Genomic DNA, 13,875 nt, shown 5'->3' with positions numbered 1-13,875 from the left:
ACAGATTGGGGGCAGGAGGAGAAGGGGACACAGAGGATGAGATGGTTGGATGGCATCACCAACTCAATGGACATGAGTTTGGGTAAACTCCGGGAGTTGGTGATGGACAGGGAGGCCTGGCGTGATGCAGTTCATGGGGTCTCAAAGAGTCGGACATGACTGACTGAACTGAAATGAATCAGTATCACTATCATATATTTTTAAACAAATCATCAATTTAATAGAAAGATCATAATACTAGGAAGTTCCAGACCCTCTTCCTCTTTTACTAATGTGGAGTGTAATGTGACTGGGCTTTTTGTTGTTAATTGATTAATCACAATTAGATGGTCAAAATTAGGAAATACATATGACTGATTCATTTTGATATTTGGCAAAAACAACAAAATTCTGTAAAGTAATTATCCATCAAATAAAAAATAAATTTTATAAAATTACAAAATACATATTGCTTCTTTGAAAAAACTTAAAATCCACAAATATAATTTTGTTCTTATTTATATATTGGATTGGCCAAAAAGTTCATTTGGGTTTTCATACACTGTTATGGAAAAACCCAAACTTTTTGGCCAACCCCATACCTTAGTTTTTTTTTCTGTAGTATCTTATACTTTTAATTCTGTCTCAAAGTTTAATATCGTTGTGTAATTTTTAATATGAAGGGCAAATGTAGTTATTGGAATTGAACTTTTATGCAGTTGTTGATTTAGAATGGAGAGCTCTCCACTCTCCTGTGTTTTCATGTGAATTAGGAGTTTTCTTACACATACACATCTGGTGAATTTTTGTAGCCCCTAAATCTCCAGAGTTACATTTGGAACCTCTGAACTGTACCACCATTTCTGTGAAGTGGCAGCAAGATGCTGAGGATACAGCAACCATTCAAGGCTACAAGCTGTACTACAAAGAGGAGGGGCAGCAGGAGCACGGACCCATTTTCTTAGATACCAGTGGCCTTCTCTACACTCTCAGTGGTTTAGGTGAGTGAACCTGTATAGTGCTTTTCCTTTTTTCCTTCCTCTCTGACCATTTGGGAGAAAAAGTTATTGGATATAAGGCAGAATCACTGACTTAGTGATAAAAAGAAAAGAAATGACTTTACTACCTCACTGTGTGTATTCTACTGCATAAGTCATTCAGTGGTCCTTGACTCACCGCTGAGTCACTCAGCACAATGTCACAAGTGCTCAGTCATTCAGTCGTGTCTGAGTCTTTGCAATCCCATGGACTGCAGCCCGTCAGGCTCCTCTGTCCATGGGATTCTCCAGGCAAGAATACTGGAGTGGGTTGCCATTTCCTCCTCCAGGGGATCCTCCCAACCCAGGGATCTAACCTGGGTCTCCCGCATTGCAGGCAGATGCTTTACCATCTGAGCCAATGTATCTTTCTATCTTCTCGCCAGCACTGGGCGTCTGACTTTCTTTCTGAAGTTCACTTCTGGTGGAGTGATACACCGATCTCACTCTTGTGATCTATTCTTGTGACTGTATGGTGGATGTAGAATAGAAATGTGAAAATAGCAATATTGTTATGCCAGATGATCAGATTAACTTAGAAATTGCCTGAGAGACATAAAGAGCAAATTAATGGTTACCAGTGCGATGGGGAGAGGCACTATGGGGTGGGGGAGAGAAGGGTATAAAAATTATTGGGTGTAAGACAGGCTCTAGTATTATGGTACAACATGGGGAATATAGCCAATATTCTGTAATAATTGTAAATGGACTATAAGATTTAAAATTGTATTAACAAATAAATAACCAAATTAAAAAAAAAAGAAATTGCCTAAGAGTTCTCTATATTATATAGAGAGTTCTCTATATTATTTTGCATGTGTAAAAAATATGTAAATTATGTACAAAATAACGCTGTTACATATGAATCATGTAACTGTAAATATTTATTGTATGTAGTTCTAACACAGAAACACTCAAGAAAAAAACCCTTAATTTTATGTTTGGGTTCATCAGAGTTCTGAAAGATACTGTTTTATTCGCTATTCATCCTATCTTTGCACAGTGAAAGGGTTTTGTTATGTAAACATGTTTAGTAGACGGTATAATAAAGACACTTACAACTACAGTAAATGCATGAGTATAAACAGATACTCAAGGTGTAGACTGCACACTTAGCTGTTTGTTGCTCATGAGTAGATTTTTACCCTTAAGCACAAAGCAGCAAGTTTATGATCATCAGCTGAATTCCTACTGGATTATTACAGCCCCTTCTGCACATACTGGACATTTACAAGCACTCTGGCTTTCCCCATCACAGACCACCCTTTGGTGTGCGGGCAGGAAGGAGGCATAGTGGTCCCATCCAGGAAGGCTTCATTTCCCTGGCCTTGCAGCATTAGACCAGAGTCCCTGTGAGTAAGAAGCAGTGGTGCAAATCTCTTTTCAGACCCAAGGACACAGAACCCCACCCTCCAGTTCTTGGCAGTAGTTTCCCAGATGGCATTTTGCTTGTAATCTTGTTGTTTTGGATTTTAATTGAATCTGTATTAGGTTAAATAAGTTTCACAGTTGATCCCTGTCATGCAGCTTTATAAAGGATGAGAAGTTACATATGTTCCAGGGTGACCTTCCTTAAGCCATTGATGCTCAGATGACATTAGCCCAACCTACTGCCAAGCACTCAGCAGCAGTTATCTCTAGCCATGCTTTCTCAGGGTGCCTTCCCTTTCCATAGGCATGTCATTTCATCTGGAAAACTTTAGTCAGTATCAAGTAAGAAACGGGCTTTGAGACAATTGTTGATGAAAAATCATACATCAAGCTTAATACCTCCAATTTCTTCACTGATAGTTTAGAAATATAAATACACTGAAGATACAAAACAGGAGATTCTTAGAGCAATCTTCTTGAACATATTAGTAGCTTATTCTAAACAGATGAGTAATTTATTGGAAAAAAAAAGTAATGCTCTGCTTGTGAAAAGTTTAAAGAAACATTTTATTAAAACTTTGCCAATTAAAAATAGTTCTTTAAAATTTAATTTTTTACTGCAGATAGCATACATTTATATATATATATATAAGATCCATTGATTTTTGTTAAAATCTTTTATAATCTCTATATAATAGCTTTCGTCCTATAAACCTTTATTTCTTCCTGTGTTTTAAAAATAAATTGCATATGTTTACTGCCTGCGTTTTTTTATGGTATGATCCTTTGCATATGCCATTTGGGGTAATTCAGTTAAAATCATTTTATAGTGTATAAAAATAGGAAATGATTCTGTTATAGTCCATATACCCCATCTGTTAAAATAGCCCCATGTTTCCCGACTGGAGTTAGACTGAGTAGCTGGAGTAATTGCAGTGCAAGGTGGCAGAGGACTTTGTCATAGCTTTAGAGCTTTCTTGTTAGAGGCACGTTCCCTACCCCTGGAGTTTCAGGGACAGAGCTGGAATGGTTGACTGCCAGGGATGCAGTTATACAGATTCACACATTGTACAGCTGTTAACTAGATCACCTTTAAGATGCCTTCTAATTTTTAGAGTCCTGGGATCCCATTTTCCTTTTCTTAAAAGTCACCGTGGGGCCTAGCCCAGCTTATAGCAAGCGAATGGGTTTACCCAACCAAGTGTTAACAGCTTTCACTCCTTTCCTTCTTACTTTTGGCTGTTGGGGGTGGGCAGTATCTTCTGTTAACTGGACAGCTGACCATCTGTGATCATTTTTAGCATGAGCATCTGGCAGTAGCTGCCTGTTTAACAGATAGTGAGATGTCTAAAGGGCAGTAGGTTAAGGGAACACTATCTGTGTCTTACATGGCAAATACTTGCTTTTATTGAGCTTCTGCACATTAAAGATACTCTAACTGGAACTAGATTTACTAAGTGGGCTTGGAAATGAAATTTAAATGCTTTTGTTTGCTGATTCAATGTCAGTTTGAGTAGCAAACTAAGGTCTCAAAATTTCATTTTCATACTAATCCCCTTTCTGATGCCCTTTTTGTTCAATTTCTGATAATTAAGTTTTCATTAAAAAAGTATGTTACTGGGACATTTTGTCTGTAGTAATATATATATAGTTCTTTGTTTCTGAAAAAAAGAAATAGGTGAAGGAGTTCATGTATTTCAGTTGCTGTAACAGTCATTTAAAATTCTTTTTTATGTAAGGCATTATAGCACTAGATTAAAAAAATGTAGCGAATGTGACCACTGCCTAAAACAAGAAGGATTAAACCAAGATTCAGTTGACTTGTCTAATTTTCTCCTCAATTTTTTCCCAAATCTGATTAACTAAATTTAATTGTACTTAATATTGAAAGTTATTTTAGAACATTTTACTCTAAACCCTCAAAGCTCCATTCCCTGAAATGTAGAATGTTTTCTTTTTTAAAGCGGCTAGAAAGATTCTTGTATATTTGTTAGTGTGATATAAATTTTGTCAGAGCAGTGGAAGTATTTTAATGTTGCTAGTTTGTTCTGGTTTAATGGTTTTAAGATACACAGTTTGATTTTATTGGAAGTGGTTTACTTTGGGGGAGTTGGATAAAAAGCACTGGGCTTGTGATTAAACGTTTATGTGATTTGTTCTAAATTGTGGTTTGTGGTTTTCTTCAAGATTTTGTTATCTTTGTAGTGATTATTTTCACTTAGGTTTTTTACCCCCTTGGCACTTTCAGTGTTTAGTTCAGTTTTAAATAGAATTTTAAAATGTTTGTTTCATTCATCATACAATAAACCGAAGCAAAATTAATAGCACAGTTGTGCTCCCTGATAATAGGCTGATTGGAATAATTTGTTCCTCTTTTATTGTCTGTTTATTTCAGAAATTGGCTTCACATTCTGAAGTTAGAGTTTCTAATCACAAGAGGACTTTTTATAAGCTGATTGTCAGAAACTGTTCTTAATTGTTTTGTCTGTGTAGAAGAAATTGAAAAGGGGAGGATTACTTATATAGTGCTATTTTAGTTTAGCATTTAGGACACTGATACTAGATCATCTTTAGCTTCTGCTTTGTCAAAGAATTTGTGCTATTAAATATTTCACAGCAAGCCTGGTTAGTGAGCAGGTTTTTTACACCAATTGTAAAGATCTAAAATATTCAAAATCACACCTTCAAAACTTAGAGATCTCTTTTTGAGAAATCTAAAGTTAGAACTCTATGAGAAATAACTTCATGGGAAAAGGATGGGGAAACAGTGGAAACAGTGTCAGACTTTATTTTTCTGGGCTCCAAAATCACTGCAGATGGTGACTTCAGCCATGAAATTAAAAGACGCTTACTCCTTGGAAGGAAAGTTATGACCAACCTAGATAGCATATTCAAAAGCAGAGACATTACTTTGCCAACAAAGGTCCGTCTAGTCAAGGCTATGGTTTTTCTAGTGGTCATGTATGGATGTGAGAGTTGGACTGTGAAGAAAGCTGAGCACCGAAGAATTGATGCTTTTGAAGTGTGGTGTTGGAGAAGACTCTTGAGAGTCCCTTGGACTGCAAGGAGATCCAACCAGTCCATTCTGAAGGAGATCAGCCCTGGGTGTTCTTTGGAAGGACTGATGCTAAAGCTGAAACTCCAATACTTCGGCCACCTCGTGCAAAGAGTTGACTCATTGGAAAGACTCTGAAACTGGGAGGGATTGGGGCAGGAGGAGAAGGGGACGACAGAGGATGAGATGGCTGCATGGCATCACCGACTCGATGGACTTGAGTCTGAGTGAACTCCCGGAGTTGGTGATGGACAGGGAGGCTTGGCGTGCTGCGATTCATGGGGTCGCAAAGAGTCGGACACTACTGAGCGGCTGAACTGAACTGAAAGTTAGAACTGCCAACTCTAGGAGTAGGAGTCTCCAGAAACAGTCCCTGGTTAATGATGTAATTTTTTTAATTGTAGGAAATTTGCTGTACAGTGTTGTGATGGTTTCTACCATACAGCAACACAAATGTAGTTTTCAAGTCCATTAGCCATTTTTTGTAGAAGCATGATAAAATTAAGTTAAGTTAATTAAGTTAAGATTTCTGGGTGTTATCTTTCCCTATAGTACTGATAGAACAGGGTTTGGTTGTGTGGCTACATATCTCATGAAAGAAAATAGAGAACTAGCACTAGTGAGCCAAATTGATCTAACCAGAGGAAGTTGTAATCTTTGCTTTCATCAAGGCAGAACAAGATTTTGTGGCATGATGATCAGAGACAGTTCATTGTGAACCTTACTATAATAGAGATTTTGTTTTTAGGAGAATTAGAATCATTAAATGGCACCCCACTCCAGTACTCGTGCCTGGAAAATCCCATGGATGAAGGAGCCTGGTGGGCTGCAGTCCATGCGGTCGCTAGAAGTAGGACACGACTGAGTGACTTCACTTTCACTTTTCACTTTCATGTATTGGAGAAGGAAATGGCAACCCACTCCAGTGTTCTTGCCTGCAGAATCCCAGGGACCAGGGAGCCTGGTAGGCTGCTCTTTATGGGGTTGCACAGAGTTGGTCACGACTGAAGTGACTTAGCAGCAGCAGCAGCAATTTATGACATATGGAAGTCACATTTTTAAAGCAAGCCTAAGTCTTTTCAGAGACTGTATTCCCTCACCCCTCTCAGCCAAGGAAGGCTTAGATAACACTCAGAAAATCTTTAAAAGTATGCTGCAGGTGAAAATCCGTATGATGTGGTTGGTCTGCATGTTTTTGACTGCATCACTTAAGATGGAGTAAAAGAGACATGGTATTGTATAACAAAATCTTCCTAATGGTGAATAATTTCAGTTGTATAATTCTGTACTGACTTTTAGTGTATAAATTCATTTCAGATAATATGGTGCTTTGATACCAACTACTAGCCCAAATACCGTTACAGATGTCAGGAGTCTTTCACTGCTGAAGTAATGTATCAACAACAACATAAATATCATTAACTATTCTGTCCAGATTAGCTTTGACTTCGTGATGCAGCACTCGTTTCTATGAGATCATTTTGCTTTTATTTGTTAACAGACCATGTTTAGGATTGGTGTAAACATTCCATTAACATTATTGCTGTCATTTACCACAGGCAAGATCTTTGAGGACATAGCCTCGCATTTTTTGTCTCTCTTCAGTTCTTCCTGTGCTTTACCACAGATAATTTTCACTTTTAGTAGAAAAAGTTGCTCTGAACAGTATCTGATTACATTCTTTTATTGTTTCTTTTCAAATAATTACAAAATAAGTTCATTTAACTGAAGTCAGTAGACTTCTTAAAGGAATGATCTTTGGAAACCACCTACTATGTAGGCCATAAAATTGACTATGAGTACAAATTAAAGGGAACATTTAAAAAGTATTGCATTTCACTTCCTTCATTGTTAAGTATCTCTTAAGTTATCATTTTTTAATTTTGTGTTTAATTTGTTATCAAGACAAAACATGTTGACAGTTAGAGACTTTAGGGAATAGTGAAATATTTTTTCCTAATTTACTGAGAGTGAAAATCTTAAAAATTTCCTTCTCTGTACTGTCCAACAATGCCACATATGATTGATACTCAGATCACATTTTAGAACCTTAATACTTAAATTAAAAAAAAAAAAAAAAACTTAAAAAAACCTGTTGCTCAAAAGAAATGGGAGCTTCCACGTCTAAAACATCCCATTACTAAAAAAAATACTGTTTCATTAAGACAATAAAAAAGATTTTTGTTTGACAATTTGCAACTACCTCTAACTAAAGACAGAATGTTTGTAGGTTAATGAAACTGTAAAAACTATACAAAAGTTACAGTTAATCATCTGTTTATCTTTTCTTAAATTCTTTTTCTTGGATGAAAGGTAATCTTCCATTTTAAAATATTTTTTATACTCTCTGGACAAAATTAGAGACCTATACTTTATGTTTGGAAAAAATCTTGCTCAGCTGTTAAGTCTTAACTCTTCTGGGAGTATTTTTGTGATCCCAAATGGAATCAGGCTTTCCAGTAGTACATCATGTACAATACACTGGTACAGAAGCACTTGGCACTGACAGAGGAAAAGCATCAGATGACAAAGTTTCGTGTCTGCTGCCTCAGTTTAACTTACAAGTTCCACAGTTTATTAACAAATCCTGGTTGTTTGCCTCAATAGAGATAATAATAATGGTTATTTTAGAATGTTAGGAAGATTAAGTAACATAATACACGTAAGAGTTAACATTGCATTGTAAATTGCATTGTAGGTCCTCAACAAATGTTAGCTGTCATAACTGTTTTTAAAATGGTTCTTCTCCCATTTTAAATCTTCTCCCAGGATAGAGTCTGAAAATCTGGATTTAAAAAAAATTTTTTCTCATGTTACCTTCCATGATCATTAGATGTGGAAACCACTACTTCTTGAGCTTTAATATGTGTATGAATTTACCCAGGAACCTTGTTAAAATTTACTATGTCTGGGTGAAGCTGGAAATTTTTGTATTTCTGCCCATTTTGAGAAGCAAGGGTCTAGACCAGGACTAGGCAGATTTTCTCTGTAATGAGCCAGATAGTAAATATTTTAGGCTTTGTGGGTGCTATGAGCTGAATGTTTTATGTTCCCGCCAAATTCATATGGTGAAACTCTAATCCCTAATGTGACTGTATTTGAAGACATAGCCTTTGAAAGTGTGATAAATGTTGAATGAGGTCTTGAGTGTGAGACCCTAATCTAATAAGGCTGGTGTCCTTATAAGAAGAGGAAGAAATACCAGAGTGCTCTCTCCATCATGAGACAGTGAGAAAGTAACAGTCGAGAAGCCAGGAAGAGACTTCTTATCAGAAATAGACTCCTGCCACACGTTGATCTTGGACTTCCCAGTCTCCAGAACCTTGAGAATATAATTTCTATTGTTTGAGCCATCCAGTCCATGGCATTTTGTCATGGCAGCCTACACAGATGAATACAGTGGGCCATATGGTCTCTTCCACAAATGCCTGACTCTGGCACTATAGCACAAAGCAGCACAGAAAAGTCATAAATGTATGGATGTTGGTTGTGGTCCAATAAAGGTTTATTTATGGAAACTGAAATTTTTAAAAAATATTTATTTGTCTGTAGTGGGTCTTAGTTGTGGCACCTGGGATCTTTGGTCTTCATTGCAGCATGCAGACTTTCTAGTTGCTGCATTCAAACTCTTAGTTGTTGCATGTGAACTCTTAGTTGGGATATGTGGAGTCTAATTCCCCAACTAAGGATCAAACCCGGGCCCCCTGCATGGGGAGCATCTTAGCCACTGGACCACCAAGGAAGTCCCTGGAGACTTAAATTCGAGTTTCATGTAATCTTTGATGTGTCATAAAATATTGTTTAAAATTTTTTTCTGACCACTCAAAAATGTGAAAACCATTTTTTAGCTGGCAGGTTACCCAGAGGCAGTAGGCCATGTTGCTATGGTTTGGCAATTCCAGGTGTAGACTTGATAGTCTTTGCTCTTCAAAGTGTGGTCCCAGGATCAGCAGCATAATTTGAAATTTTATTTAAATGTTGAATTTCAGGTTCCCCGTCCCTTCCCCAGATCTACTGAATCAGAGTCTCCACTTTAACACAATTACTAGGTGACTAGTATGTACATAAAAGTGGAAACACTGGTACCTAGTACAGTAATATTTTTCCTAAATAGCCATGTTAGTTTTTTATAACTTAATAACTCTTAGTTCTAGTTTGTTATTCTTGTTGGAAATCTTCATAAATTTATTTTTGTGCCTTCTAGATGCCTGTAATTGTCAGGCCAGTGATAGTTTTTAATTTTGTTACTGCTGAACCTCTGTTTAGTCCATGTTTATTGTGCTTTTTATTGTTTATCTTGTTTCCAGTCACATTTCCCCATACTTCTCAGCTTGTTGATGTTGTTCAGTTGCTGAGTTACGTCCGACTGTTTGTGGGTCGAAACAGCAACTCTTCAGCTGCAGCTCATGAACTGCAGCTCTCCAGGCTTCCCTGTCCTTCACTATCTCCTGGAGTTTGCTCAAACTCATGTCCATTGAGTCAGTAATGCCATCTAACCATCTCATCCGCTATTGCCCCTTCTTCTCCTGCCCTCAGTTTTTCCCAGCATCAAGGTCTTTTCCAGTGAGTCGGCTCTTTGCATCAAGTGGCCAAAATATTGGAGCTTCAGCTTCAGCATGAGTCCTTCCAATGAATATTCAGGGTTGATTTCCTTTATATAATAAGGAAAATGTAACCTTCATGGTTATCATCGTTCAGTCAGTACATTTCTTCCCAAACATCCAAGGAGTGGATGAGTCACAGGCTCTCACGTATAATCTTGTAGTTTGAGCCCTATATTCCTATATTTTGTTTGCCACTGAGTACTCCTTCACAGATTCATTTTCTGATTCTCAAATATTTACCAAGTTCACCATGTGGTGGTCCCTACATTAGAACCCAACCATATTTAATGTAGACAGATCATACATTTGGGGAACTTAGGAGGAAGAATAATAATTACATACGCAATTAAAATAAGGTGTGATGAACTCCTTGATAGCGGAAGTCAGATCACTGCTATGGCATTTGACAGGAACCTCAGACCTAATTGAGGGATAAAATGGGGATGGCTTTCAATAAGAGAACATTTGTGTTGAGATCTAAAGGAAGATCTCAGCCAGGCAAAGGTGCTGGGGCAGATACAGTTCATGGGGGTCTGATAAAATAATATAAAATAGGTTAAAGCAATATAAAAATATACTATAGATACAGGGTCTTTAATAGACCTCTTGTGACCCCATGGACACCAGGCTCCTCTGTCCATGGGATTTTCTAGCCAAGAGTACTGGAGTGGGTTGCCATTTCCCTCTCCAGGGAATCTTCCTGACGCAGGGATCGAACCCAGGCCTCCCACATTGTAGACAGATGCTTTACCATCTGAGCCACCAAGGAAGTCCCATGCAAATAAAGGGTTCTGAAACTCCAGCTTCATAGCTTCTGGGTAAAGTTACCTTTGCAAAGAGGGGATAGCAGAACCCTGGAAGTACTCAAGGAATGCTGGAGTTTATGTGGGTTAGCCAGGAGGTGAGGAGACTGTGTTCTGGAGGAACTAAAATGTTACTATGACCAGAGTGAAATGGGAGAGGAAAGCGCCTGGTAAGGCATGTGAGGGAATTCCAGCTTTATCCTTAGGGCAGTGTGAAGCCATGAAATGATTTTAAGTAAGCAAGCGGCCTGATTAGGTTCATGTTTAGAAATATCTTGCTGTTGCAGTGTGTGGAATATAATATAGAGAAATGAGACACAAATCAGCTTAGAACTTACTTCTTCCCTTAAAGAGGAAATTTTGTGAACTTTCTTTTCACTTTCTGATTCGGAAATGTTATAAATATCTGTACTCCCAAGTTTGCTCTAGACCCTACTATACATGGCAATTTTCATGTACGCAAACAGTAAATTAAAATTCCTTTAGAAAACAGCTTATTCTGTTGCTTTAAATCACTTTACACAAGGTTCAGTGGTCAAGAATCTGCCTGCTAATGCAGGAGACTCAGGTTTGATCTCTGGGTCAGGAAGATCCCCTGGAGAAGGAAATGACAACCCACTCCAATATTCTTGCCTGGGAAATCCCATGAATAGAGGAGCCTGGAGAGCTATAGTCCACGGGATCATAAAAGAGTCAGACACTGCTGCTAAGTCTCTTCAGTCATGTCCGACTCTGTGCGACCCCATAGACAGCAGCCCACCAGGCTCCCCCATCCCTGGGATTCTCCAGGCAAGAACACTGGAGTGGGTCGCCATTTCCTTCTCCAGTGCATGAAAGTGAAAAGTGAAAGTGAAGTCGCTCAGTCGTGTCCGACTCTTAGCGACCCCATGGACTGCAGCCTGCCAGGCTCCTCTGTCCATGGGATTTTCCAGGCAGGAGTACTGCACTGGGGTGCCATTGCCTTCTACTTAGTGACTGAACAACAAGCAACAACTGTAACAACAACAAGCAACAATTGTAAAAATCTGATATTCACCAGATCAGCAAATTTGGAAATTTTTACTGTGCAGACCCTCTTCAAAAGTCATTTACAAAATATTGGGTAATATTGATCACATATCTGAAAAACAAACTATTTTAACATATAAGGGGGAAGGTATTTGAACCTTTGGCTCATGCCTGTCTTTAAGCCAGTTCCATAACTGTCTTAAAGTGTTCTAATTTATCCTTCATTTTGATTGAGGAAACTCAGGAGACATCTTGTCATAAATCTAATGACATATTCTGTCCCCTGAGAAAGCCTAGTTAGTCTTGATTTGGTCAGTAACTGTTACAGTGCCAATTAGATGATCAGAGAAATAAAGGAAATACAACCATGGATTCCATAAACCCATTACACAAACTGTTCTTTGAATCCACAGCATGAAGCCAGGAGCATTTAGTAGTCACTCAAATGGAGAATATTTTTTAACTCACTCAGCTGCTATTATTGAGCTTTATTATGGGCCCTGAGAGTTGCAGTACTCTTTGTAAAGCATTCATTTTAGCACTGTGTGAATACAGTGAGTACAGTGTTTTATGGAACTTATTAGGTCTCGGATAAAGAGGCTCCTATGAGCTATGGAATGAGGTTCGTGACATTGTACAGGAGAACAGGGATCAAGACCATTCCCATAGAAAAGAAAAGCAAAAAAGCAAAAATGGCTGTCTGGGGAGGCCTTACAAATAGCTGTGAAAAGAAGAGAAGCGAAAAGCAAAGGAGAAAAGGAAAGATATACACATCTGAATGCAGAGTTCCAAAGAATAGCAAGAAGAGATAATAAAGCCTTCTTCAGCGATCAATGCAAAGAAATAGAGGAAAACAACAGAATGGGAAAGACTAGGGATCTCTTTAAGAAAATCAGAGATACCAAAGGAACATTTCATGCAAAGATGAGCTCGGTAAAGGACAGAAATGGTATGGACCTAACAGAAGCAGAAGATATTAAGAAGAGATGGCAAGAATACACAGAAGAACTGTACAAAAAAGCTCTTCATGACCCAGATAATCACAATGGTGTGATCACTGACCTAGAGCCAGACATCCTGGAATGTGAAGTCAAGTGGGCCTTAGAAAGCATCACTACGAACAAAACTAGTGGAGATGATGGAATTTCAGTGGAGCTATTCCAAATCCTGAAAGATGATGCTGTGAAAGTGCTGCACTCAATATGCCAGCAAATTTGGAAAACTCAGCAGTGGCCACAGGACTGGAAAAGGTCAGTTTTCATTCCAATCCCAAAGAAAGGCAATGCCAAAGAATGCTCAAACTACTGCACAATTGCACTCTCTCACACGCTAGTAAAGTAATGCTCAAAATTCTCCAAGCCAGGTTTCAGCAATATGTGAACCGTGAACTTCCTGATGTTCAAGCTGGTTTTAGAAAAGGCAGAGGAATCAGAGATCAAATTGCCAACATCTGCTGGATCATAGAAAAAGCAAGAGAGTTCCAGAAAAGCATCTATTTCTGCTTTATTGACTATGCCAAAGCCTTTGACTGTGTGGATCACAATCAACTGTGAAAAATTCTGAAAGAGATGGGAATACCAGACCACCTGATCTGCCTCTTGAGAAATTTGTATGCAGGTCACGAAGCAACAGGTAGAACTGGACATGGAACAACAGACGGGTTCCAAATAGGAAAAGGAGTTCGTCAAGGCTGTATATTGTCACCCTGTTTATTTAACTTATATGCAGAGTACATCATGAGAAACGCTGGACTGGAAGCAGCACAAGCTGGAATCAAGATTGGCGGGAGAAATATCAATAACCTCAGATATGCAGATGACACCTCCCTTATGGCAGAAAGTGAAGAGGAACTAAAAAGCCTCTTGATGAAAGTGTAGAGTGAAAAAGTTGGCTTAAAGCTCAACATTCAGAAAACGAAGATCATGGCATCCGGTCCCACCACTTCATGGCAAATAGATGGGGAAACAGTGGAAACAGTGTCAGACTTTATTTTCCTGGGCTCCAAAATCACTGCAGAT

At 38.3% G+C, this 13,875-nt stretch overlaps 1 protein-coding gene across 1 annotated transcript in view; it reads left to right on the top strand.

Moving 5' to 3' along the window:
- The window catches only part of PRTG (protogenin), a 167,221-nt gene that overhangs the window by 106,515 nt on the left and 46,831 nt on the right, over nucleotides 1-13,875 (top strand). Inside the window, exon 11 of the mRNA XM_010836842.1 lies at nucleotides 792-980. Coding sequence (XP_010835144.1) covers nucleotides 792-980 — 189 coding nt within the window. The remainder of the gene's footprint in view (nucleotides 1-791; nucleotides 981-13,875) is intronic.

Source organism: Bison bison, unplaced genomic scaffold (assembly GCF_000754665.1).
Source record: "Bison bison bison isolate TAMUID 2011002044 unplaced genomic scaffold, Bison_UMD1.0 scf7180017864066, whole genome shotgun sequence".
Taxonomy (NCBI): Eukaryota; Metazoa; Chordata; class Mammalia; order Artiodactyla; family Bovidae; genus Bison; species Bison bison.
This window is presented reverse-complemented; position numbering and strand designations above follow the sequence as displayed.